The 25,707-nt window shown below is 49.9% G+C and overlaps 1 protein-coding gene across 1 annotated transcript in view; it reads left to right on the forward strand.

The window, feature by feature from the left end:
- PLEKHA7 (pleckstrin homology domain containing, family A member 7) overlaps nt 1-12,882 on the forward strand; it is a 148,587-nt gene extending 135,705 nt beyond the window's left edge. The window contains exons 18-25 of the mRNA XM_011992955.1: nt 257-445; nt 541-658; nt 1,585-1,688; nt 2,184-2,384; nt 5,098-5,256; nt 7,655-7,788; nt 8,592-8,734; nt 12,374-12,882. Coding sequence (XP_011848345.1) covers nt 257-445; nt 541-658; nt 1,585-1,688; nt 2,184-2,384; nt 5,098-5,256; nt 7,655-7,788; nt 8,592-8,734; nt 12,374-12,396 — 1,071 coding nt within the window. The 3' untranslated portion in view covers nt 12,397-12,882. The remainder of the gene's footprint in view (nt 1-256; nt 446-540; nt 659-1,584; nt 1,689-2,183; nt 2,385-5,097; nt 5,257-7,654; nt 7,789-8,591; nt 8,735-12,373) is intronic.
- The last annotated feature ends 12,825 nt before the right edge of the window (nt 12,883-25,707 follow it).

A 25,707-nucleotide genomic window follows, 5' to 3' on the forward strand; every position in this document is an offset into this window, starting at 1 on the left:
GGTTTTGGGACAGTTATACAGTTAACACTTTGCAGAATAGAAACTGTATACATCTGAGGGGATAGAGGAGCAGAGGCATGTCCCTTCTTCACTGCTCCTCCTGGGGAAGTGTGAGTGCTCCTTGGCTGAGGCAGCCATGTTCTGTGGCTCTGATGTGGCCTGTTCCTGCCCTTTAAACCTCCACTGCGGCAGTACCCAGCAGTCCTCCCTCCAGCTCTGTCTCACTGACCACTGGTCTGGTTCTCTTTCTCAGCAGGAAGATGAAGCCCCTCCCAGGCCCCCACTCCCCGAACTCTACAGCCCAGAGGACCAGCCCCCGGCCGTGCCGCCTCTGCCGAGAGAGGCCACCATCATCCGGCACACGTCTGTGCGGGGCCTCAAGCGGCAGTCAGATGAGAGGAAGCGAGACCGGGAGCTGGGGCAGTGTGTGAACGGGGACTCCAGGGTGAGCGGGGGACCCTGGGACTGCCACTCTGCATGTGGGGAAAGGGAAGGGGGTATGACACTGGCAGGTCACATCACCTGGGTCTCTGCCCACAGGTGGAGCTGCGGTCATATGTCAGTGAGCCTGAGCTGGCGACCCTCAGCGGGGACATGGCCCAGCCCTCCCTGGGACTTGTGGGCCCTGAGAGCAGGTACCAGACGCTGCCAGGCAGAGGTAAGGCAGGGTCCTCCCTGGAGTTTCTCTGGGAATCCCACCACACTGCTTCCAGCCCTCAGATGGTGCCTCGTACCCTTCTGTCTGCAGCTCCAGGCCTAGGAGTGAGCAGCAGCTCTCAGGGGGCTCTGGGCTGCCAAGAGGGAGGACCTGGCCTGCCTTCCTCTGGCCCACATCATGATTCTCTTCCTCTTTTGTTATATCTGTCCCCAGGAACAATGATAATAGCAGTTACTAGAAAGCCTGGCACTGTTTAAGTACTTTATATAGACATGATATTCACAACAATCCTATGAGGAAAGTACTGTCATCCCCATTTTAGAGACACAGAAACTAAGGCCCAGGGAAATTAAATAACTTGCCAATTAGCTGATCATTGATGGAACCAGAAGACCATCCCAGTGCTCTGGCTCCAGAGTCACTGCACCCTGCAGGCTGGGTTGCTGGGTGGCTGCCACCAGCTTGTCCATCTCAGACCTTCCAGAGTGCTTCTGTCTCTCGAATGAACCCTCAATGAACCCTTTCCTTAAATGTCTTCTTGCCAGTTGAGTGTCCTCACTTTCCTCCTCACCCCAAGTTGGGTTGTGCAGGGTGCCTAAGAATAGATCAGGGAGTGAAAGGCATTCCTGCCCCTCCAGTCTTTCCACCTGCCAGGCAGCCCGGTCATCTGCATGTAAGGAAAGCCTGCGGTGGTCCACAGATCTGCAGGGACACTGCCCTCCATCAGGGACAAAGGTCATCCCTGGGCTGGCCCCCATCCTCTATTGGGGACCTTGCTCTTCCAGGCCCTGGGGAGGAAGAAGAGAAGTAAGGGTGGGTCATTGGCTGGGTGCTCTTGGTCCTCCTACAAGAATGTGTGATGGGGGAGAAGCGGGAACCCACCCACACCAGCACAAACATGCTCGCACTTCTCTTTCCTCACGAAGGGCTGTCAGGGTCCATGTCAAGGCTCCAGCAGTCGTCCACCATTGCTCCCTACGTCACACTCCGGAGGGGTCTCAATGCCGAAAGCAGCAAGGCGACCTTCCCTGTGAGTGGCCTTGGGCTGTCGAGGACCTCCCTGCTCCTTCACATGGGGAGGGAGGGTCTCCCGGGGGACAGTAACTGGCCATCCCGTCAGCCCTGGGGATGGCCTCTGGGGTGGCCTCAGCCCCTCCTGAGCTCCCTCTCACCCACTGCCCACCAAGGAGGGCATCCTGCCTTTCTCTCTGGCCTGTCAGGGTGGCAGGAGGGAGCTCAAGAAGCCTGCACCCTGGGTTCTGGCCTCACTGGACAGGCCTGAGCCTCAGTGTCTGCATCTGCAGAATGGGTTCTGCTCAGAAAGCTCCTGAGGGTTGGGGGCATCATGTTGCTTAGAGGAAATAGTTCTCTAAGTCCAAGAGGAGCCCAACTAGAGTGTGCATGTGTGTGCATGTGCATGTGCATGTGTGTGAGAGACAGCGGGAATGCAGCCAGCGGAGTGGCTGTCCTCTGCATGCCCAGCCCAGCCGTTCTGTGTCTCTCTTGCCTGCCTCCTCTTCCTCAGAGACCCAAGAGTGCCTTGGAGCGCCTGTACTCAGGGGATCACCAGCGGGGCAAGATGAGTGCGGAGGAGCAGCTGGAGCGCATGAAGCGACACCAGAAGGCCCTGGTCCGAGAGCGCAAAAGGACACTGGGCCAAGGGGAGAGGATGGGCCTGCCCTCATCTCGCTACCTCAACCGGCCACTCCCTGGAGATCTTGGCTCAGTATGTTAGGAGGGGCCAGGCAGCGGGGCAGGGACAGGGAGCCAAGTGCCCCTCAGAGTCCCCCAAACACAAGCATATCACACCTCCCAGTGAGCGAGCCGTCCATTGACCTAAATGGTTGAGGGAACACCCCACGGGGCTGTTTGTCCACGACACAGGCTGGGCAAATGCCTGGTTAGAGGCTGACCTGAACCAGAGCTGGAGTGAGGATCAAACAGGCCCAGGAGCCTGAGGAAACACCCAGTCAGTCCTCCCAGCTGCGATGGAGAGGGGTCTTTGCAGGCATTCAGAATCTCAGCAGAATTCAGGATCTGGGAATACAGGGTTCAGAGAGGAGAGGAGGAAGATGGTGACATGATTTGATTAGAAGCACAAGCAAACCGATCAGCCTCCCACACCTGCCAGCAGATGCTGTGTGAGGGCGCTGGAGCACCGGGTCACACCCCTGCCCCAAGGGCCACTGGTCTCCCCAGGCTTGCAGTGCAGAGACCTCAGGGGTGTCAGGGAGAGCTGGAGAGGCCTGTGCTGCTCCCTGGTGGCGCTTCCTGGCGCTGTGCCCTGTCCACAGTCACCTTAGGTCCCTTTGGAAACGTTCCATTTGACTTTTCCCTGTTGTGTGAAATCCCATGTTTCCCTAAACCTCTAGCCTGATTGTTCTTTCCCTAATTCATTGCACAAGCTCCTTTGCTTTTAGTGTTACCGCTCGTTGCCTCTCTAATCCTGCCTGATTGTGTTTACAGAAGCTTCTGATTTGCATTGAACGTGCTCTAACTGGCCTGTGCTACTTGTTACCGGGCTTGTAATAGCGGTTCTTGTCTCCATAGCCCGTTGAGTGTTCCCAAATGTGACTCACCTTTCTGCTGCCCTCTTCATGCAGGCCTACTGACTCATAATTCACTTGTCCCAAAAGCCACCCCACAAGCCTGAGACAACCTGCTGCCCGAGGCCACAGTCATTGGCAGAGGTCTGGGCATTATTAATTTATAAAAATCCATGCCTTACACCTGGACGGTAGACAGGGACTTCAGAGACTGCACGTTTGAATACATTCTCCCAAGACTGAGGTTGTTCGGTTTTAATTCCTCTAGTCCAATCACACAATTTCTTTTGGAAAACCTTTTGTGTTTCTGGTATTTAATAACTTGAAGGGATAGCAAAATATACTGTGTATTCAGAGGGCCTCTCTGCAGCTGTTAGCTCAGACACCAAAGGGGTAAAACCCAGGGCATTCATATCTTTAAAAGCTGCAAACCTGGTAACTTTTAAACTTTTAAAACAAATGTCATATGGGGTAACACTGACCTTTTATAATTTGATGTCTCAAATGTAGAGATTATTTAAAACTCGTAACTTGAATACCTTGTAATTTTTCTCTTAAAAAAAAGACGTGTAAGTCTCTGCATCAACGCCAATAAACGTGTTGCTTAATAATAATGGATTGGCGTGGTTCTTCCCCAGGATACCTTGTAGAGTCTAGTGAACTTTTCCTGTTTGTGGAAACAATCAGGCTGGGTTTAAATGAGGACTTATCTCTATTTGGAGCATTTGTGAGCGTGTAAGGAAATGAGTGTTTTCTTTGTGAATCATTAAATTGATTTTTTCATCCTTGGAACTTCAATTGCCTAATCCTTTCCAACAATAATTGGAAACTGTCACCTAAGAGCGATTACACTGATTTGAGGTTATTATTGAGAGCTTGTGCATGAATGGGTGAAATGTGCAAATATGGCTCTGGGTTTGGGGTTTTGGAGGGACTTGAGGAGGCATCAAAGACAATCAGGACCATTTGGGGGGCTTTGAGGTGGATGGATGGGAGAGAGGAGGTGACCTGGGATAGATAAGCATCGCTCTGGTTCTGCTCAGGGGAAGAGAGATTTTGAGCCTACTGTATTCTCAACAACCTGCTCAGAGGTCAAAGACCTGTGAGGATGCAGGTCCTGGGTCAACAGGAAACCACCACGGAGCTGGACAGTCATGGCTGGATCTTATGGGTTAGATTTTCCCTTTTGGGAAGCTTGTTACAAAGTTGATACTACGAAACACACTTAGAAACATTCCATTTGATTTAGCATTTCAATTTTATATGATTTAGTTTTTTTTCTAATTTAAAGAAAACATCTATCTCAAATAGATGGGTCTCACACAGCAGTTTGTCTGCCTCATTGGCTCCAAGCTGCCCTTGCTTGTACCTCCCCAGCCCTGCTGTGAGTACGATATCCCCCACCTACAAATGTTACCTTGTTGAAAATTTCCAATAGAAAGACCCTTGGTTATTCCTCTTGCTTAGCAGGGCCTTGAAGGGCATGTTTTTCCATTAACTCTGAGCCTGAGGCATATGTCTCCAGAACCAGCTGTAGAGAGTGGAAGGGGCAAATCCCTTCTCTAGAACTCTGTCCCAAGTTGTTTGGAGGTCACCCTCTCTGGGAGCCTTCTGTTTCCTTGGGGGCCACTGTAAGCCTGAAGTCATGAGTCTTAGACCTATGCCCCGAGAGTATGTGTTTGAAACCTCTGGGAACCCAGATCAGAGAGCAATTAGCAGTCTGGAACAACCCATATGAAGGGGACAGCGGCTTCATTCTCTATTGCACATACAGCTTTTCCCTAATGGGATCACAGGTTCATCTTCCAAAGAACCTCATGGAAAAAGGTGACCAGCTGGGCCCTTTCAGCAGTCAGAAAGCGACTACGTTTAACCCTCTTGTTCTGTTGCCAGTGGAAGCGTGAGCAGGACTTTGACCTGCAGTTGCTGGAACGGGTCGTGCAAGGGGAAAAAAAGGACAAGGAGGAGAATGGCTGGTTGAAAGTGCAGGCCATGCCTGTCACTGAGTTGGACCTGGAGCCTCAAGACTATGACTTGGACATCAGCAGAGAGGTGAGGGCAGGCGCTTCCTTCATGTCCTCCAGGAGACATGGCCTTCAAGCTCCCAGCCTGACCACCTTCCCACTGTGGGGTATCACCCTGAACAGGGACATGGCTCAGCTTCAGTGTGGCCTAGGAGAATGGATGGATAGCAGCTTGAGGCAATGAAAGGAGGCCAGACGTTTCAATGAAGGTTCAAATCTCTCTCTAATTTAGGGCAAATTGTAATTTTAGCTTCTCTGTGCCTCAGTTTCCTCAACAGTGAAGTGGGTTGTGAAGAGGATTAAGTGACTCCACATGTTCTCTGGAGGTTTAGCGACCAAAGCAATCAAAGCCACATAGTAGGCACGTGAGCAGCAGTTGCTATTGTTAGGAAATGTTCCCTGCAACACCAGGGATTGGCTTTGCAACTGGCTGGTGAGGCCAACTTGGGCAGTCTGACTAGGGGAAAATGGGGGGCAGGTTTGAAAATCACAGGTGAAAATTTCCAGCCATGATAGAAGCTAGGGAACAGTGCAGTGTTCTGGTCTGAATTCTTCTGGTGCCCTCTGGTGGCTTATGTGCATCATGACAGGGCAGGCCCAGGAGAGCAAGTAACTGCTGGATCTACCCATCAAGAAATGTCTCTACCCAAGGGGAGAGAAAGGGAACTCAGGGTATGACACAGTCAACATCTTCAAGACGTAGATGGTCTCCTGGGGCCTATGTCGATGCTATTCCTAAGCTCTGCAGGGCAGTGTCTATGGCTGCTTGGTTCACCTTTGTATCCCTAGCCCCTGGCACAGGGCCTGGCACACAGTGGGTGCGTGGTACATCTTTGCTGCATGAAGACTGTGTGGAATGAATCACACAGTGACCCGTAAATGTACCAAAAGCATTTGTACAAGGACTTGGCCTGCCTGGAAATGGCACAAGAGGAAATGTTATCACCACATGAAGGATGGATCGAGGCGAGACCTCAATAAAACTTTTCCCCAGGTCTGTGTGATAGGAGAGTGAGTACTGAGGAGGACCTTGTCTTCTGGAGCCTTCCTGCTGTCTTAAGAGGCAGCGCCAGGCCTATTCACAAGCTGATTTGCCAATGGTATCTACCTGACTCAATATGTTACGGGTTCCTGTGGTCTTTGGGAACAAAGAAACAGCGTGTGGATAAGATAAGTGTCTGTAGAGTTGCTGAGTTTTGGGGTCTGCTGGGGCTCTAGGAGTTAACAAGGCTGGTCCCCTGCTCAAGACCTTGTTCTTTTGCCATCTGAAACAGCCAAAGATCTGTTGTGTTCTTAGATTCACAAAGGAAGCCCCGACATGCTGCCTTGGCAGGGGAAGTGTGTTCTGTAGTGTCCTGATTGCCTGCCAGTCCAGGGAAAATGTTCTTCCTTATCTCTAACCTAAATTCCTCCTGCTACAATGTAATCTACTTCCTTCCTCTAAATCTGTCCTCATTGGAGTAACAGAGAAGAGCTTATTTCTTGCCATCTCCAGCAGCGCAAAAGGGCTGCCTGTGGGTTTAAATCCATGACCAGGTTTGCCCTGGGATTGGGTTAAGCCCGTTTTTAGGAGCTTCAACCTACCCCATTTTAGTGTGCTTTTGTAATTCAGGGAGGAAAAAGTTCCTGGAGCATGCAAAAGCTTCCTTTAGTGTTCTTAGTCCAAGCAAAGTTTCACCAAGCCGAGTTTGCCACTAGTTCTACGGGAGATGCTGGTGAGGTGGAATTTGGGGCTGTCTTCCTCTGGCCAGCAGTAGATTCAGCATAGCTGCCTCCTGTCTAGATCAGAAGAGCCTTTTTAGGGACAGAAAGCACCATCACGTCCTTTCATTCACCCACCCGTCAATCATCCATTTATCCATTATCCATCCATTCAGGGAGATTTAGTTGGAGGGCTACTAAGTACTAAGTCCATGCATTAGACAGAGGAAGACAATGGTGAACGGAAAGTGAGGGGGTGGAGGGGATCAGAGAAGGCTTCTCAAAGTGAGGTTGAAAAGATGAGAGTCAATGGAACAAAAGGGAGAGCTTCCCAGATGGAACAGAGGCCCCACTGTGGGCGGGGAACTGGAGGGGCTGGTTGATCAGTGGCTGCAGAGGTCATCAGGGGTCAGGTCACTTAGGGCCTTGACGGTGGCATTAAAGATGATTATTTTCCCGAGAGCTTGTAGTCTAGCTATCTTGCCCTTCCCTTCCGCCAGCCTGTAGGAGGTTGTCTGGTGGAGTGGAAAGAACACGAGCTTTGGAGTCGGACTCAGGTTCAAACCTGGATTCCACAACTTACTAATTTTGTGATCTTAGCAAGTTACTTAGCCTCTGTGGACTCTGCTTGCTTCCCATGGTGGGAGGGGACGGGGATGGGAAAAGCGAGTCCTAAACCCAGACATCTGAGTGTCTCCCTCTGCCACCTCCTGGCCTCTCCCCAGTTGTCCAAACCAGAGAAGGTGTCAATCCCTGAGCGCTACGTGGAGCTAGATCCTGAAGAGCCACCTAGCCTTGAGGAGCTGCAAGCGCGTTACCGCAAAGCCGAGAAGATCCGCAACATCCTCGCCCGGTCAAGGTCAGTCCTCGCTTACTCAAGTGTTGGCAGGTCACCCTGACCCCAGGTGGTGTCTCTACCATGTGGGCCCTGGGCCAGGCTGGCTGGGATGCATGTTTTGCCAAGTCTTCGTCTCAGGTAAGCCCTACTCATTGGAGGGGGCAGGCTGGTACATTGCCAGCAGATCAGCAAGGAAGCTGCCTAGGTCATCTGGAAAGGCCTACAACATTTGTAGAGTCTTCTTGTCCTGGGCTTTCACCTCCAATTCTGTGTCCCAAGTGACCCTAGCAAGTGAGGAGAGTGGAGCCAAGCATGGCGTGAAGCGGAGCTAGTTGGAGATCAGCTCCAGTGATAGTCCTCCCAGCATTTGGGCCTGTGCACCCTCATGCAGACCAGCAGATCAGAGCCAAGGGTGCCAGCCTTGTCCCTAGGGCACCAGAGGCATTGCCCACTCCCCTGGATGCTGGCCTGGGGCCCTCTGAAGTGACTTGACTATCCCCTCAGCCTCAATAGCTTCAGAAACTTAATCTTGTTTGTATGCCTCCATTTCAGAGCTGGCTTAGCCATTTCATGTCTGAATTTAATAAGAGCCTCCAGCTAGATCTGTGAACTTAAGGTCTGTGGCCTTCCCAAAAGAGGAACAAAGCTGTGATCGTTTGGGTGTTTCAGGGAAAGCATGTACCTTTGTCTAGGGAGAAAGTACCCACAGTTTTTGTCTGAACCCCCTCAAAATGTTGAGAACCTCTAGGCCAGGGAGACCCTCCACTCCTGAGGCTGCTGCCCAGGGCAGGAGGGCCCATGGTCTGCTTCCGACCCTCCTGCAGCATGTGCAACCTGCAGCCGACCTCAGGCCAGGACCGGAACAGTGTGGCTGACCTGGACTTGCAGCTGCAGGAGCAGGAGCGCATCATCAACATCTCCTATGCCCTGGCCTCCGAGGCCTCCCAGCGTAGCAAGCAGGTGGCAGGTAAGGCCATGGCCCAGCCCCCAAGGCCTGGATCCTGCCCACTGCACCTGTGGACTTGGGCCCAGCATGGCCTGTTCCAGAGCCAGTGGAAAATCAAGTGTCAAGGATGGTAGTTGAGGGTCAGTGTTCCCCTGACCACTGGGCATCCTGTCCCATGAGCACAGCAGGACTTGGAAGGGAAGGTGGGGCAGGCCACACAGTGGGGGAGACCAAGGGGGCCCAGAAGCTCAGAAGTATCAGGGGAAGGCGGCCCCAGGAGGAGCAGTGCTGCTACCCCACTTCCTCGGAGACTATGAGCTAAGAGCAGGCTTTTCAAGGTTCTGATCCAAGGGGCTAAGGTTTCTGACCTCATGAAGAAGGGGGCAGGAAAGTGGTTGATGCTTGAATTTCTTGCTGGAGCAAGGCAGAAGGGGGCCCCTCCGGACCTCCCTGGTCCGCTGCCTTGGTCTCTAAACTAAAGCCAGTGTTCACCTTGTCAGAGTGTATTGTGCCAGAAAGTATGGGACGAAAAACATAACACCATGGGATGAGAACGTGTGTGTGTGTGTGTGTATCTCAGCATGTGTCTGTGTACGTGTGTCTGTGTGTATGTGTGTCTCTGTGTATAAAAGGGCTGCTCTTTCTCTCAGTCAGGAAGGAGACTGCAGGCTCCACCTTCCACTCACAACTCACCTGCCTGTGTGTGCCTTGTGCCTTCACAGTTCCCCCAGTACCATTTCTCCCCCAGTGCAGAGGCCACTGTGTGTCTGGGTGGTGCTCCTGGCCAGGTGTGCTCCTTCTGGGGAGGGGGCAGCCATAGAGCCTGAAGTGGTGTCATGGCCCCTACCAATTCTCCAACCCTGGCCAAAGGGTCTAGAAGTAGCCAAGGATGTGGCTGGCAGAGCCCTCAGAGACCTGGGCCTGGGGAGTCTGGTCTGGGGATCAGAGAGCTTTGCTGTGGCCCCAGAAGGCCATGAGAGTGACTGACAACAGGGGAGGGGCCATAGTCATAGTCAAAACCTGTTCTCTGTCCCCCACAGCCTGATCCTGCACAGTCCTTGAAATTTCTGCTGTCCTCAGTCCCTTCGAGCACATGCTGAGTGGGCTGAGAGTTGGCCAGTGTGGTGTTCTGGGACTAGGGATGCAGGAGATGACTCATCCAGACCTCTCCTCCTAATGACCCTGGGGCTCATCTAAGCAGCTTTTGAGCTCCTTCTGGGGAGGGTTCGAGCAGGAGCGGCTCCCCCACCATACCGTGCCCTCCTCTCGCCTTGCTTGCTCTAACCCTGGGGGGTCTGCCATCCTCAGCCTCCTTACTGCCAGCAGATGAGCGCCCCCAGCCCTAATATGCTGTGACCAGTTCCCAGGGCCTTTCTCCCTTCCTAGTCAGAGATGATTTTTGCTGCAGCCTTTCCTCACTCTCGGTCCCTCTCTCCATCTCAGAAGCATATCCAGGAACTGCAGGTTGACCCATCTGGTTGCCCACCAGGCCCCATGGGTCTGTCCCTCACCCTCAAGCCCAGGCCCTTCATGGTGGGCAGCAGGGCCCATGCCACCGCAGCCTGCCAAATGGGGCATCTGGTGCTGCAGGAGCTGACGAGGAGTCTAACACACCGCTTAATTCCTGTTGCCCCATCTAGCGCAGCAGCTGGCCCTCCTCCCGCCTAAAGGCCCCCTGTCTCCCAGGACGGTGCCACCTTACCCCCCTTTAACCAACGGACTCCACTACACCTTTGTCTAACACCTTCCAAGTAAGAGCCCCTGCCTGGTGTGCCCCTGCCTGCTCCCTGTGCCTCCCTAGCGCTGAGCTCCTCACCTCCCTGCTGTGCTGAAATGATTGCAGTGCCACCTGCTGACGCCTCCTTCCACTGGCAAAGCGGCCGCTGTGGGGACTGTCCTGACTGGTAGGCAGGTGGGAAAGTGATGCTTTTTAGGAACTGAGTCCTCAGTGGCTGTAATACAATAGGGACTGAGCGATACACCCTGCTGCCTCCCTGAAATCTCTAGAACCAGAACTATGCCCCCAACCCTTGCTCTCCTCAGTAAGGCAGCCTGATGCCCAAGAACCAGTGCAGCCCACACTGCCAGCCTCAGGGGACTGGAAGAGTTAGATCTTGGCCTTTCAGGGCTTTGGCCAAAGAAATGGAAGAACTGTAAGATTGGGAAAAGTCCAGTTCTAGAGATAAGGAAACTGAGGCCCAGTGAGGGGCCGGGGCTCATTCCAGGTCACAAAGAATTGGTGTCAGTGCAGAGGCTGGGACTGCCCTTTTGGTCACTGGGCACTTTAAGAGGGAGAGAAAGGGAAGCCCAGGGCAACGTGAAATTGGCCGTCAGCCAGGCAGAAAGCTCTGGCACCACCCCTACCAAGCCCTCCCCATGTGGGCATCTAGTGATGAGAGGCAGTGCGGGATGAGGAGGGAGCCCTGCAACAGGAGGCCGGCATCTGGTCCAGTCTCAAGTGAGTTCTTGGCCTGAGCCTGTTGCTTCGGAGCCCATTGGTTCACCTGGACAGGGGAAGGTCAGACTGGTGGTCTGGGCAGTCCTTTCCCTGACATCGCATCCCACTATCATTTTGCAGGGCTTTCCCCTCTCCTTCCTTTACATATACTGTGGTTAACATTGTTGAGTGCCTGCTGTGTGCCAGGCATTGTGCTAAGCATCTCTTTTGATCCATACAACAACCCTATGAAGATATTTCCCCCCATTTTACAGATGAGAAAACAAAAGCTCAGAGACCTTGAGGGATTTGCGCAAGGAATCACAGCTTGTAAGTGCTGGGGTTTGAACCCCTTTGATATGAGTTCAGAGCCTTTGTTCCCCATCACCACTCATGGATTCATCTGGGCCGCCCTGAGCAGCTCTAAGTGTTTGGAGAAAGAAGTGAAAAGAGGGAGAGAGTGTTTGTGCTGCAGGAAACAAAGCATGATTTTTTGTCAAGTGTCCATCCTGGGCTCCCCCTGCCTCACAGCAGAGCCAGCAAGTCCCTGCCAGCCTGAGCGTGGAAGGACGAGGCCAGCCTCCTTGGGCCGGGTTCTAGGAGGTGTGGAGGAGATGATTGAGGAGCCATAGGGAAGTGCTCTAGCCAGGTCCATTGTGAAGGCCACGGTTGGGGGTGTGGCTTTCTCCTACAGATCTGAGCACAGTAGCAGCGCTCAGGCACAGAGAGGCAGGAGAGAGACTCTGTTCCTACTGGGTTTTGGTGCCCCCATGGCTGTGAGATCGGCCTTTTATACCCTTTTTGGAGTACTGCATTTCTTCTTACCCTCACAGCATCCTTGTTAAGAAGTGGGTATGACCACCATGTTTTTTAGGTTAGAAAAACAAGGCCCACAGAGGTCAAGAGCGCTACCCACATTCAATGAAGGGCAGGGCCAGACTGCACCCTTATTAGAGTCTTTGCCCTATCAGGATGGGGACCTAATTTAGGGGCCAGCATGTGTCTAGCAGTGGAGTAGGGGTGCAGGGAGGGCGGGGTGAGAGCCCCATGTGTCCTAGAAGCTGAGGGTCCCACAGCGGCGGCCGCATTGCTGGAGCCCCCTGCTCTGCTGCTCTGCCTGTCCGCCTATCTGCCATTCTGTCATGTGTGTGCAGACGTGCCTGTTCCCTGGATGTGAGCAGGGCTCCTGCCAGCTTCTCACTGTCGCCTGTGCTTTTTGCCAGCCCAGGCAGTGACTGACCCGTGACTCAGCACACGAAGGAGAAGCCTGGAGCCAGGGGCCCAGTGGAACCAGCTTCCTCCAAGGAGATGACCTTTCTGCCCCCAAGGAAACCACTTCCAGCTGAGCAGGGAATCTGGCTGGAGGAAGGAGCAGCTTACTGACTACAGGTGTTCACCACAGACCAGGTCCTAATATGCACCCACTAGTTTAGCTCAGACTCCTCTCTACATATGAATGGCAAAGGCACTTTTGATACACACTGTAAAATATACTGTATTTTAGAATCGGAATCTATTTTCTAATGTTCACCTCAAGGGCTGAGTGGTAGGAAGGGTGAGGATGCAGGACTTCGCAGCTGCACATACAGATTTGGGTACTTTGGGTGACAGGTGTTGGGGGGTGGGAAGGGCGGGGCAAGCAGAGGCTAGTCCAGCTTCCAATGACCTTAGGAGAAAGTGAGATTTGAAGAGGTGTTCCCAGTAGACTCCAGCAAGAGGCTGGTTGGCGTGCTGTCTGGGAGTAGAGGGAACCTTGGCTGCAGAGATCAGCTGTCCCTGACCTGATGACCCGCTCTATGTGAAACTCCACCAGGATCGCACATGGAGCCCAAGTCTGTGCCTTGCCCCTTGGGTTTGGCTTAGGGGCAACAGTGTGTTCAAGAGTACTGGGGCCCACAGGCTTCCCTCAGCAAAGGGCTCTTGTCAGAAAGAAAAAAGCAGTTTGCTTTCTCTCTCTTTTTTTTTCTTTTTTGAGACAGAGTTTCACTCTTGTTGCCTGGGCTGGAGTGCAGTGGCGCTATCTCGGTTCATCGCAACCTCTGCCTCCCGGGTTCAAGCGATTCTCCTGCCTCAGCCTCCTGAGTAGCTGGGATTACAGGCATATGCTACCACGCCCAGCTAATTTTGTATTTTTAGTAGAGACGAGGTTTCTCCATGTTGGTCAGGCTGGTCTTGAACTCCCGACCTCAGGTTATCCACCCGCCTCGGCCTCCCAAAGTGTTGGGATTACAGGTGTGAGCCACCACGCCTGGCCTGCTTTCATTTTTAACAGTACACATTGAAGTACAGAAAATGTGAGAGGAAGCAACTTTCATTGTATTATAGCAATAAACTCCATACTGGGTGACATCTACCTAGAAATCCCTTCCCTCCAACCAGGCCATGATGGGAACCTTTGCGGCCTGCCCTTGGAGAATCCCGGGTTGGCTTCCCTGGGACTCAGGTCTGGTGGCAGGAGGGCAGCAGTGTGCCCCCACCATCCCTCATGGCCATAATGGCAGGACTTTGATTTGACTTCCAGCCCCACATGAGGAGGGGGGCTACCAAGCCAGGTGCAGTGTTTGTGGCCCTTTATTTAAGTTGTGTTCTTATATTATTCTGCATATAAAAAATGACGTTTAAATGGAAATACAACAACAAAAACCTCCATTGGGTGGAGCCACACTTTAAATGAAAATTTCTCTTTGACTATGCTCAGAAAAAAAATAGAATTTTGAATATATTTAGCAGTTGTCGTCTATTTTTAACTAACTCCATATGCTGCCAGTATCGACTTCATGACATTTGCCAAAATAAAATTTTATTTTTGCCTTTGTAAGATTTTCTTGGAGAAAATGAAATGAATATTTTGCAAGAAAAAGTTAATTTAAAAATGTAATGGTTTGCAAAAAAAATGTGATGTACAGATTAAAATATTAACCTGATACGTTTCCTGTTTCTCGCTGGCTATAGTCTCTGGTGAGTGGCCTGTGTACATTTGTTTCCATTTCTTTGGAAAATCCCCACTGTCAGCTCTCGGTCCTGCTTCTGTTTACCTATGAAAAGTTTCTTCTGGTGACGGTTCCTTGACATTTGATTGACTGTAGAGGCCTGGAGTGAGGAGGCCTGTGCTTCTGGGTCCCTGGCTAGGCTTCCACAGCTGCTCAAGGCAACCCCCTACCCCATCCCAGTCAAGGAGCCGCTGGGCTGTGGACTCCCTCGTGGGGCCGGTTTTGTCAGACAGACTGCAGTCCAATTCAAGACAGCACAGGGAACGCTGCGGGCCCCCTTCCAACCCACATGCTGCTGGCTCGCTCCTGGGAGGCAGCTTAGTGACGGACCATTGCAAACTGGATTTGTATTTAATTCATTTTGACTTGTGATGTATGCTCAAAACAGAAGGCAAGAAGCCAGTTCCATTGAGGGGTGTGTATATTTCTGAGCTTGTTGTTATGGCAGTTTTTCTCTACTGCCAAGAAGAACATCCGAGGTTCATGGTGACTTTCCAACTGTTTAAATTGGGGAAAGTAGATTCCAGGGCATTCCGAACAGGGGGTACTGCTGCTTTTTTGGCTACTGAACTCTTTGAATTTTAAAATAAAATGTACTCTTTGGTTTTAAACATTATTTGGAAATGTCACCATAACAGATGAAGTGGGGTGGTGGTGGTGGTGAGAATGATTTCATAACTGAGTGCAAAGCCCCCCAAACCAAAAAAGGAACCACACAGGAGATAATACCCACTCCACAGGGTGGCCATCTGTAGACATTTTCTCAGTGAAAACATGCCAGTGGTTTTTTTATTTGATTTTTTACTGTTGGTCTCACTTTCTGTCTCACACATACAATCCTGTGTAAGAGGGAATGCGGAACCCCCTCCCTTGCTGCTGGTTTTAGAGTGTGCCGTCAAGGAATAGGGGTACCCTGTTCTACAGGAATTGAGGCCCAGATTTCAATCTACAGAGTGAGGGAGTATGTGACAGGCCCTCAACTTGGAGTCGACGGAGAGTACCATGCTCAGAAAAGGCACACTCCAGCTTTATCCTGCGTAAGCAGGCGATGTGGCCTGGCTTTGAGAGCACTCTCGTTACCTGAGGTAAGATGGGGCCCTCTGTGACAGTGCTGGCTGGCTGGTGACACTACAGGGTAGGGAAGACTCTGGGGAATGCCATGTGGCCCTATGATTCCAACTTCCCTTCCTTCCAGGAGACCCCAGGACCTTAACAAGATTGCAGTTGACGAAGGGGATGTGAGCACACTTCTGCATCCGTTTGCTGGTGTCCACTCCTCAATTCTGACTTTAACCCGGGTCTAGGTTGAGCCCTGGATGTCTAGTTATAGCAAGAACCAACAAAAACATTTTAGGATCTAGTATGAAATGGGTTAGGAATAACATCTTTTCCTAATGCCTTCTTGAACCTCCTGAACTGCCAAGATTCTCAACATGTCCAGAACGTCTTTCAGATTATTATAATCGTATGTAGGGTTTGTGAGTCCACATGAAGTAGATGTGCCCAGACTAGTGTAGACGATGAGAACAAGTGTTTTGTTTTCTCCATCATTTACTTTTCTGCCTGCGTTGGTGTCTGTGGGAGTGTAAGCTGCAGCTAGCCCCTTCCTCTCTCTCTAACCCCTGGGCTGCCTTCAGGGCAGCTGGGTTCTCTAGAATTTTCCTGGTTATTTTAGGTTGCAGGCCATGGCCAGGGAACCATCTATCTGCCCACAGTTTCATTCCAGGGGCCTAAAGGGGTGGGGGTGGGGTGGAGCAGACCCTGGCTCAGGCTCAGCCAGACAGGAGCCCATTTTGGCTTTGGGAATTTCCCGCAAGGACAGCGGAGGACTCCCTGGCAAGTCCTTTTGTGTTCTTACCAAGGGTGGGAAAGAAGCAGCAAATTATTTGTCTAATCCCCAAATCACATTTCTGAGACGTGGCAGACGAATACTGGGAGCCCTCTGCTTCCGACACAGCATCAGATGCTGGGGTGTGCAAGGGACTTTGCCCATGTGGGTTGTGCACCGTTATGAAAAGAACAAAGAGACCTGGCTAGGGAAGACATGAAAAATGGCAGAGCCCCTCCCAGCCCGGTAAACACGCCATGGCTTTGCCACCTCCACTCAAAAGGCTACCACTTTCATTGCTCTCCTAGCAAAGAAACCTTTCTTCAGAGCGAGTGGCGGGGTACAAAGGCAGAGTACAAAATGTGCGCACATCACAGTCCCTGCAATTCTGTTTGAACAAGCGTATTGATTGGGTCTGACCCTGTTACATTTTTTCCCTATTATTTGAAAAGGTGCATCTAAGTGTAGTGAATTGAACCAGTGGAGCTGAACTTTCCATGAAAACTTCTCAAGGTATTTCTTTAGTTCAAAGCTTTTGAATTTTAAAGGGCATTTTTAATATGAGTCTGTTGAGTATTCTCTGCCACAGCCCAACAAGGGATGTTAAATGCAGATGAGGTTGGAGCAGGGTGAGGAAGGAAGCGGACCTGCAGGGGAGGGTGTCTACCAGTCCAGGAAGGTCTGGGTTTTGGGGAGAAAGGCTAAGCCCCATGCTTTGGAGCAGCTCATGCAGACCCTAAAAGGGACCTCTCTGAGCACAAGGGCAACTGCTTAGCGATAGGGAAGAGGCTTCACAGCTTAACTTGAAGACTTGAACTGAGAGAGCCAGGAAGCACTTGCTGAGGGCTCCTCCAAAGGAAGAGGGTTTTGTCCTCATGCATAAGGGCCTCATTGCTGTTTACTTTCTCTCATACTCGGCGCTAGAGCTGGGAAGGAAGGTGGGAGGCTGAGTCCCTTGACTGAGCTCACAGACAGACAGGAAGCTGCAGTAACTGTCTGCAGTCACCTACATCCTCCAGCCCCCGGGGGGACCTCACTGATCAGTTGCAGATGCTTTCCCACTGAGCCCTGGGCTGCATCTCAATCCTTAACTGATCTGATGTCTTTGGATTTGGATGTGTTGCTGGTTGTGTGCACCATGGCAGCAGTCCCTTTCGCCATCCTGTCCCAGGACCCTGGAACTGTCCACCAAGTCTCACTCTCCCTACACGGAAGGAGGCTCTCTTTGAGGGCACTGAGGGTGCACGGCTCCTTTTGACTGAGCTCCTGGCTCATGCTGGTCTGAGTCTCTGTTGCCCCTTGAGGCCTCTTGGGCATGGAAAGCACCTCCTTCCTAGACCCAGAATTCAGGTTCAGAGGCAGAATCATCCCTGGGAGGAGCTGGAAAGTCAGGTCCTGCACCGAGAGAACCCAGGGCTTGGACATCCCAGCGAAGTCCTTTCAGGGTCTTTGCCAAATCTCCAGCCTAGAAGACAGTGGCCTGGAGGAGCACAGTAGGGTCAGAATCACAGTGAAAAGCAGTAGTCTCTGGGTCCCTCTCTGCCCACAACTGTGGGAACATCAGCCCCTGCCCCCAGAGTCCTCTTACGTTGTTCTGGGAGCCCCCAGAGGTGTTCCATGTATGCTCAGAAATCCATTTTCTTGGTTGTCACTTTCAGGACTTTCTGCTGTTACCTGTGTTTCTTGAGGCCACACTGGCTGTTAGGCAAAATAAGGTCCCAGTGACAGTAGTAACTCAGATTTCATGGCCTCTGCCTCCTGCTGCTCACCACAGAAGTCTTCTGCTGTTGTCTCACCTGGTTATTCCCAGGAGCCCCCAGACTTTCCTCATGTGAACTCACAACTGTCCTGTCAAGTTTACGTTCTTCCACCTGCAGCTACTTGATGCCTACTGGCCATGAAGCCTGGAACAGGCTGGCTCCGTCACTGGGGATATGCTGGTCTCGCTTACTACTTGGCCAAAGTGTGCCCCGGGCATCAGCAGGTCCCAGTAATGGCCACTCATGCTTATAATTTAAGGTCCCAAGCATTAACTAATTTAGAGGAAAACTTGCTCCCAAAAGGTGATAGTCTCCTTGTAAACTGGCAATTGCTTAGAGCACGAGCCTCACAAGATGTGATGATTTTCATGATCCTTACCAACAAGAGAACTTCTGCAAGGCAATATCTGCTCCCATACACCTTGTTTTGGTAGCCAGCCTGTGGGCTTCTCCGGAGCTTGCTTTTGCTCAGTGCCCAGCTTATCACAGATGCTGACTGTTCGGGAAGGTGAGGTTGGAGTGACCGGGTGTCTGCCTCTGCCTCCCACTTCCCCACTTCTCACTATTCTAGGAGAGCTGGTCCTGGGGCAACAAGGCAGAAACCCAGGGACGGTTCTGATAGATTGAACACATGTGAGCGTATAATGGACACGCTGAGCTTGGCACTGGGTTGGGGGGAGGGGGGAGGGTATGGGAGTGACAATCGTGGTTACACTCCAGCACCTCTTCCACCTCCTAGGAACTCGCCCATCTCTGGTGAATCTAGTCCATACCTGAATCTCCACTAGTTGGAATCATTTTTCAGATGGTTATTTTGGATAATAATAATTCTGGTTACATTTAGTGCTGCTTATGTATCAGGCACCTTGTGTTACTCTCTGTGGCAGATACAGTAACTACAGACAGATAACCATGTGTTCCTCCCCATCATGCTGCCACTTTAGACTCAAGCAAGGCCATATGTCCAGCTCTGGACAGTGGACCACAAGTTGAAGTGAGATGTGTCACATCTGGGCTGAAGCATTTAAGAACCAGTGCACTGTTTCTAGCTTTCTCTTGCCCTGCAGTGGCCACCTAGAAGTCACATGTTTCGGAGAGTGGAACCGCAAGATGCAAACTGACTTGCCCTAACTCTCAACTTTGGAAGGGAACTGCCTGGGAGAGGCCCCAAGATCCACACCTAACTTTGCATGGGTGAGAAATAAACTTTGATATATTTGTCCCCTGGGACTTAAGGGTTTATTTTCTACCATAGCATAGTCTAGACTTCCCATACTCTAGGTATTATGATTCCCATATTATAGTTGAGAAAACTGAGGCACAATGGTCCCATGACTAGGAATTAGCTGAGTTGAAACTTGAGCTTGTATCCCTCTGACTTCAGAGAGCTTTCAACCACTACATTGGCTGCTATTATCTTAGAGGGAAAAAAGAGAAACAGAAGAGCTTCCTGGGGACTTATGGGAAGATTTTGATGGAGAAAGGGATGATGGTTCTATAGAGCTGGATTCTGGGTCCTTGGAAAAAGAATAATCTTTGGTGAAATCGATGACGACACAGATAGCCTGAAGAGAAACCTAGGTTCGGGAAAGTGCCTGTGTCAGTGCCTACTGTGTGATGAATGGAAACCCCCTCTGTGGCTGCGATCTGACAGCGAGCATGGCCTTGGGGGCACCTTGGAGAAATGTTACTTAGCACACTTGACCCAGCCACAGGTCTTAGGGCTTTAGGACTCAGAAACCAGATTTGTCAGCTCTAAGAGTGGGGCTGTCTCTCCGGGCTACAGTCACACTGACCAGGCTTGGGAGACAGATGGAGAAAATTGGATGAGAACTGAACTGCCAGGCAGATTGGCTACTGGTATTCACTGACGCTACTACTACCACCCCCAGCCCCACCTGGGGTTGGGATGCGTGTCTTCTTTAGACATGGAAGTTTCAGGACCAGGGCAGTCTTGGAGAGTCCTGGTGTTACTGAGCTGTACCAACGTGAGGTACTATCTCCACGACAGGAGACTACGTCCCGCAGACCTGATGGTCATATTCCTGGACTGGGGCTTCCTCTTTGGAACAGAGGAAGATGGCACTGCCCTTCAGATGGCTCTTCTCTATGTGGCTGTGACTGACCAGCCCCTCATCCACAGGTTGACACCATGGGAGGGAGACAGCCCAGTGCAGAAGTGACATGCACTGAGCCAGGCTACCTGTAATCAAATCCGGGTTGTCAGCCCTGTGACTTGGGCAAGTTACTTTCCCTCTCCCTCTCCACGCCTCCATGTCCTCACCTGGAAAATAAGGATATTTTTACCTACCTCAGTAGAGCTGTTGTGAGAATTAAATGAGTTAGTCCATGGAAAATGTTAAGAACAGTTCTTGCTCCTATGGGAAGCATCAGAAGAAAAAATATACATATTAGTTATTTACCAGCATTTAAGTTACAGTCATTTAATACGTATCGCACTCTTGTTCTTTAATTATTTATTTGTTTGCTTGTTTATTGACTGCTTCCCTCACAAGAACACAAGCTTCATGAAACCAAGGACACTGTCTTGTTCACTGTATTATCCCTTCTGCCCAGAACGATGTCAGCCACAAAGAGAGTGCTAAGAAATAATTTGTTCAACGAATGAATAAATGAATGAAGTCAAGGCCTGTTGGCCAGGGAGCCCTCTCTCTTTTTGGGATGACTTTGCCTATCTCTGCTCAGCTCTGTTATGTGTTTTATACTGTAGCCCCCAGAGAGCATCTCTCGCTCTCTTATTTTTAAGTCCCTTGAGTAGTAGATAAGAGCAGGGACTGTGGAATTCCAATCTACCCTTATTAATTCTGTGACTCTAATTTAAATGCAGGTAAATGATAACCAATATGTATATTTTTTCTGATGCTTCCCATGGGGCTGAGAACTGTTCTTAGCATTTTCTGTGAACTAACTAATTTCATTCTCACAACAGCTCTACTGAGGTAGGCAAACCACTGGACTTCGTAAGCTTCAGTTTTCTCTTCTGAAACGTGAACATAATAAGACGTACCTTCCATGGTTCATTGTGAGGACTAATGGAATTCTCACACAATCCCTGGCTTGGGAGCACTCAAGAAGCATTCACCCAGTTGGTTTTGCCCTTAGGGACAGCAAGGCTCGATGTGGTTCTTCCACATTTAAACTCTATATCCTTTCCTGACTGGGCAGCATAAACAGGTTTGGGGTCATCTACTATCCCCCGACCTCTGTCTTCTGCCCTCCACCCTCTGCCTTCCATTTCAGGCAGTCACCTGCCATGGGTAAAGTGATGGTCTGGGGCTTTTGAAGTTGGGGTTTGCAAGGCTGGGCCATGCCAGGCTGCCCCCGTGAGCTCTCCAGCTGCAGAGGACAGCCACGTCCTTGGAGGCCGCCCCTCCAGCCCTGCGGCTGTCCACCCGACAGCAGATCAACCTGTGTGCCTCCCTTTGATGTTTGTCCTCAAACTGGAGCCTTGTGCCCTGCTCTGAGAACCTGAGCTTTGAAGTTGGCCTATAAACTGAGCTTTCAGGAAAAAAGTTGTCTGTTGTGCCTCAGAGCACGGCTGGGCCCTGTAAAGGCACGTGGAGTGCCATGAACACCTGATGAATAATTCTTTTTGGGCCCAAGAAAGATTCATTCCATTTAAAGGAGAGGAAAATTCCCTTGACCTTTTCATTGAAGTTCCGGGAGGGGGGCTTGGAGGGGGGGGCACTTAGAGAGGGTTTTTGTGTCTTCTCACTGAAGCCACATGGAGCAGGCAGGTTGTCTTTAAGAGCTGAGCTCCAGTGACTACTCCAATGGGCTTCCTATCCCTGACTCCTGACCCCAGGTCCGCTCAGCCAACACCCCCTTTACACTCCCTGCCTCCCACCATGACTGAGGGAGAAGACTGGGTCCTCTCCCAGATGCAGAGGTCTCTGCCCTCTCCACAGCAAACCATGTTGGAAATGGCAAGGCTTATGGACTCTGCTGCCTTCTTTTCCTTTCAGGGCCTTGGCGTGGCAAAGGGGTGAGGCAGATATGAATGTGCCTGGATTTCTCACCTGAAGGAGCCCCCAAAGCAGGCTGACAGTTGCTGACAGTTGCCGAGTGCTTACTCTGCCAGGCCCTCGGCCTTCTTTTGTGCATGACTAGATAATAGGATGTAAGTTTGTGTGTAGTTTTCTGAGATCATTCATTCTTTTTTTTTTTTTTTTTAATTTGGAGATGGAGTCTCCCTGTGTCGCCCAGGCTAGAGTGGGCAGTGGTATGATCTCAGCTCACAACAATCTCTGCCTCCCGGGTTCAAGCAGTTTTCCTGCTTCAGTCTCCCGAGTAGCTGGGATTACAGGCACACGCCTCCATGCCTGGCTAATTTTTGTATTTTTAGTAGAGATGGTGTTTCACTATCTTGGCCAGGGTGGTCTTGAGCTCCTGACCCCAGGTGATCTGCCCGCCTCAGCCTCTCAAAGTGCTGGCATTACAGGCATGAGCCACCATGCCCGGTCAAGACCTTTCTTTATGGCAAAATGTAACATACATATAGAAAGTACACACAAAAAAATGTTCAGCTCAGTGAGTGATCAGAAGGCAAACACCCGCGTAACCACTCTTCAGTCAAGAAATAGAAGTGTGCCAGAGTGCTGGCAGCCCTGGTCCTGCCCTTCCCGGCTCAGGACACCCTCCCACTCCTGCAAGGGATAAGCACTCCATGGACTTTTGTGGTAACTACTTACTTGCTATTTACAATGTTACTGTCTAAGCAGACATCACAAAATACAGTAGCTTAGTTTGATCTGTTTTCTGAAATTTCTACAAATAGAATAATTTTCTCAAATAGAAATTCCTTTATGTCCAACTTTTTTTCATTAAACATCATTTATATTCATTTATGTCACATGTAACTATGTTTCACTCATTTTTGCTGCTGTACACTATAGTATTCCACTGCATAGATATCCAACAATTATTGATCTGTTTTACTGTTGAAGGACATTTGGGCTTTTATAAATAATGTTATTGCTATTACAATAGCATTACTGTAATATTGCTATTACAAATAATGCTGCTATTAACATTTCTATGCATGTCTGTTGGTGCACATGCTAAGTGTAGAGGTGCTAGGTCAGAGGATAAGCATATCTTCACATTAGGTAGAAAATGTCAAACTGTTTTCCAACATAGTGGTACTAATTTATGCTCTGCTCCCACCATCACTATATGATTTGTTGTTCATCCTCATTGTGGCAGCCAGCTTCTGAAATGGCCCCCCAAAAATCCTCACCTCTTGGTATTCACACCCTGTGTAATCCCCTCTTCTTAGGTGTGGGCTGGAGCTAGTAACTTACTTCTACTGCATAGCATGTCACAGAAGGTAATGGATGTCACTTTCAAGATGAGGTTACAAAAAGGCCTCTATCTTGGGCACCCTCCCTTGCATCCTCACCTGCTTACTGTGAGGGAAGCCCTGTAGTGAGCTAGTGGGAGGAGGTCTACCCAGCAAGGAACGGATACCTGCCCATAGCCAGTGAGGACCTGAGACCTGCTGCAATCACCTGAGCGAGCTTGCAAGTGAGTTATCCCCCAGTCAAGTCTTGGGTGACTGCAGTCCTAGCTCACACCTCCAACACAGCTTTGTGGGAGACCCTGAGCCAGAGACACTCAACTAAGCCCCGATTCCTGACACATGGAAATGGTGAGATGATAAATGGTGGTTGTTTTAGGCCATCAAGTTTTGAGGTAATTTGTTACACAGTGGTAGGTAATATACCCACCAAAACTTTTCATTATTTTAAAATTTTAGCCATTTTGATGAGTATGAAGTAAGCTTAACTAGCATCTTCCTAACCATTAACAGAGTCGAGCAGCTTTTTAAATGTTCCTTGACCACTTGGATTTCCTTTTTTGTAAAGCCTGTCATGTCTTGCCATTGTTCTATTGAGTTACATATCTTTTTCTTAGTGATTTGTAGGGATTCTAGATTTCTAGGGTGGCCGGGGTTACCACCAGAAAACAGAGCCTGAGGCCAGGGCTTGCAGGCAGATCATTTATTTGGGAATGTCCTAGGGAATCGCAGTGGAAAGGAAAGGAGAGGAAACCAGTCGAAGGGTGGCTTCTCCAGAGCTGGTCACTGTCGTGGGAAACTTGGATTCAGTCTCACTGAGACATTCCTTCTGAGGGGCCATGTAAAATGCACCTCAAAATTATCCACTTGAGACATGAAAGAAGGGAGCCTTTCTTTCATATCCTCTAGCTCAGGGCCCCTATTGGCCAAGAGGTCCCCATGGGGCATTAAGCCCCTCGCTTTTCCAGATCATACATACACATGTGAGTGATTCGACATGACCCCCACACTGGGGCCACTGAGAAGCCCTGGGGCAGAGGGTGAAGATGCCATCCTGTAGCAGTGATAGCCATAGCAGAGGAAAACGTGGCTGAGAGCATGTGAGGTGGAGCATGGGAAGTATCTGCCCCACAGCCTCTTAGGGATTGTATGTAAATATCTTTTCCCCTCTGTGGCTTGCTTCTCCACTCTCTTCATGGTATCTTGATGAATAGACATTACTAATTTTAAGGTAGTAGAGTTGATAAATTTTCCCTTTATAGTCTGTGGGGTTTTGTGTTCTGTTTAAAAGATCCTGTACTGGCTGGGTGTGGTGGCTCACGCCTGTAATCCCAGCAGCACTTTGGGAGGATGAGGCAGGCAAATCACCTGAGGTCAGGAGTTCAAGACCAGCCTGAACAACATGGTGAAACCTTGTCTCTACTAAAAATACAAAAATTACCCAGAGGTGGTGGTGGGCATCTGTAATCCCAGCTACTGGGGAGGCTGAGGCAGGAGAATCACTTGAATCTGGGAGACAGAGGTTGCAGTGAGCCAAGATTGTACCACTGCTCTCCAGCCTGAGCGACAAAGCTAGACTCCATCTCAAAAAAAAAAAAAAAAAAAAAAGTCCTGTATTTAAGTCATTATTGTTTTGTCTTTCACAGATTTACAGTTTACCTGGAATTGATTTTTAGGTAAGGTATGAAGTGGGTGTCAGGTTTCATTTTTTCCAAATAGATATCCAGCTTACTGAAGAATCTATTACTTCCTACTGCTGTAGAATGCCACCTTTGTCATAAATCAAATATATATGTGTGCAAATCTATTTGTGGGCTGTTTTTTTCTACTTTATTGTTTATTTGTCTAGTGTACCAATATCATGATATTTTAATTACTGGAGCTTCATAGCAAGTTTTGATACCCAGGAAAGCAAGGCTTCTATTTCTCTTGTTCTTGTTCTTCACAAGTGTCTTGGTTAATTTTGGTCTTTGCATTTCCTCATAAATTTCAGAGCCAACTTGCTAAGTCTTCCCCATTACTTCCAATTGGATTTCGAAAAACTGAGCTGCATTGCATTTAGATGACTTTGGGGCGAACTGCATCTCTACAATATTGAGTCTCCTAATCCATGAGCATGGAATCCTAATCCATTCATTTATTTGGGCTTTTAAAATTTTCTCTCCAAAATGTTTTATTTTTATTTATTTAGAGGTAGGCGTCTCTTTCTGTCACCCAGGCTACAGTGCAGCGGCACGATCATAGTTCCCTACAACCTCAAACTCCTGGGCTCAGGGGATCCATCCACCACAGCCTCTCAAGTAGCAGCGATTACAGTTGCAAGCCACCATACCCAGCCTCCAAAATGTATTATAGAAAAAAAGCATTCTGCTTTTATCAATGGTGGACAAGAATGCTTTGAACCAACTTTTCCACTGAGAACAAGGAGAAAAGTAGGCTGAGATTTAAAAAACACATTTGAAGCATTGGAGAGCATTTGAAGCACTGCTGTCAACACAGTAAAAATTTATGGAGCCAAGATCCAGAGGAAAGGAAGAAAGGTAGGGGTGTGAGCTCAGCATTTGACGCCACTTTTCTCCTCAGGTGGATTGTCTAGCCCAAAATCTGCAGCTGAGAGCCCAAGAAGCTGCTCAGCAGCGATTTGACTCCAAGCAGCTGT

The sequence above is a fragment of the Mandrillus leucophaeus genome, unplaced genomic scaffold (assembly GCF_000951045.1).
Source record: "Mandrillus leucophaeus isolate KB7577 unplaced genomic scaffold, Mleu.le_1.0 Scaffold420, whole genome shotgun sequence".
Taxonomy (NCBI): Eukaryota; Metazoa; Chordata; class Mammalia; order Primates; family Cercopithecidae; genus Mandrillus; species Mandrillus leucophaeus.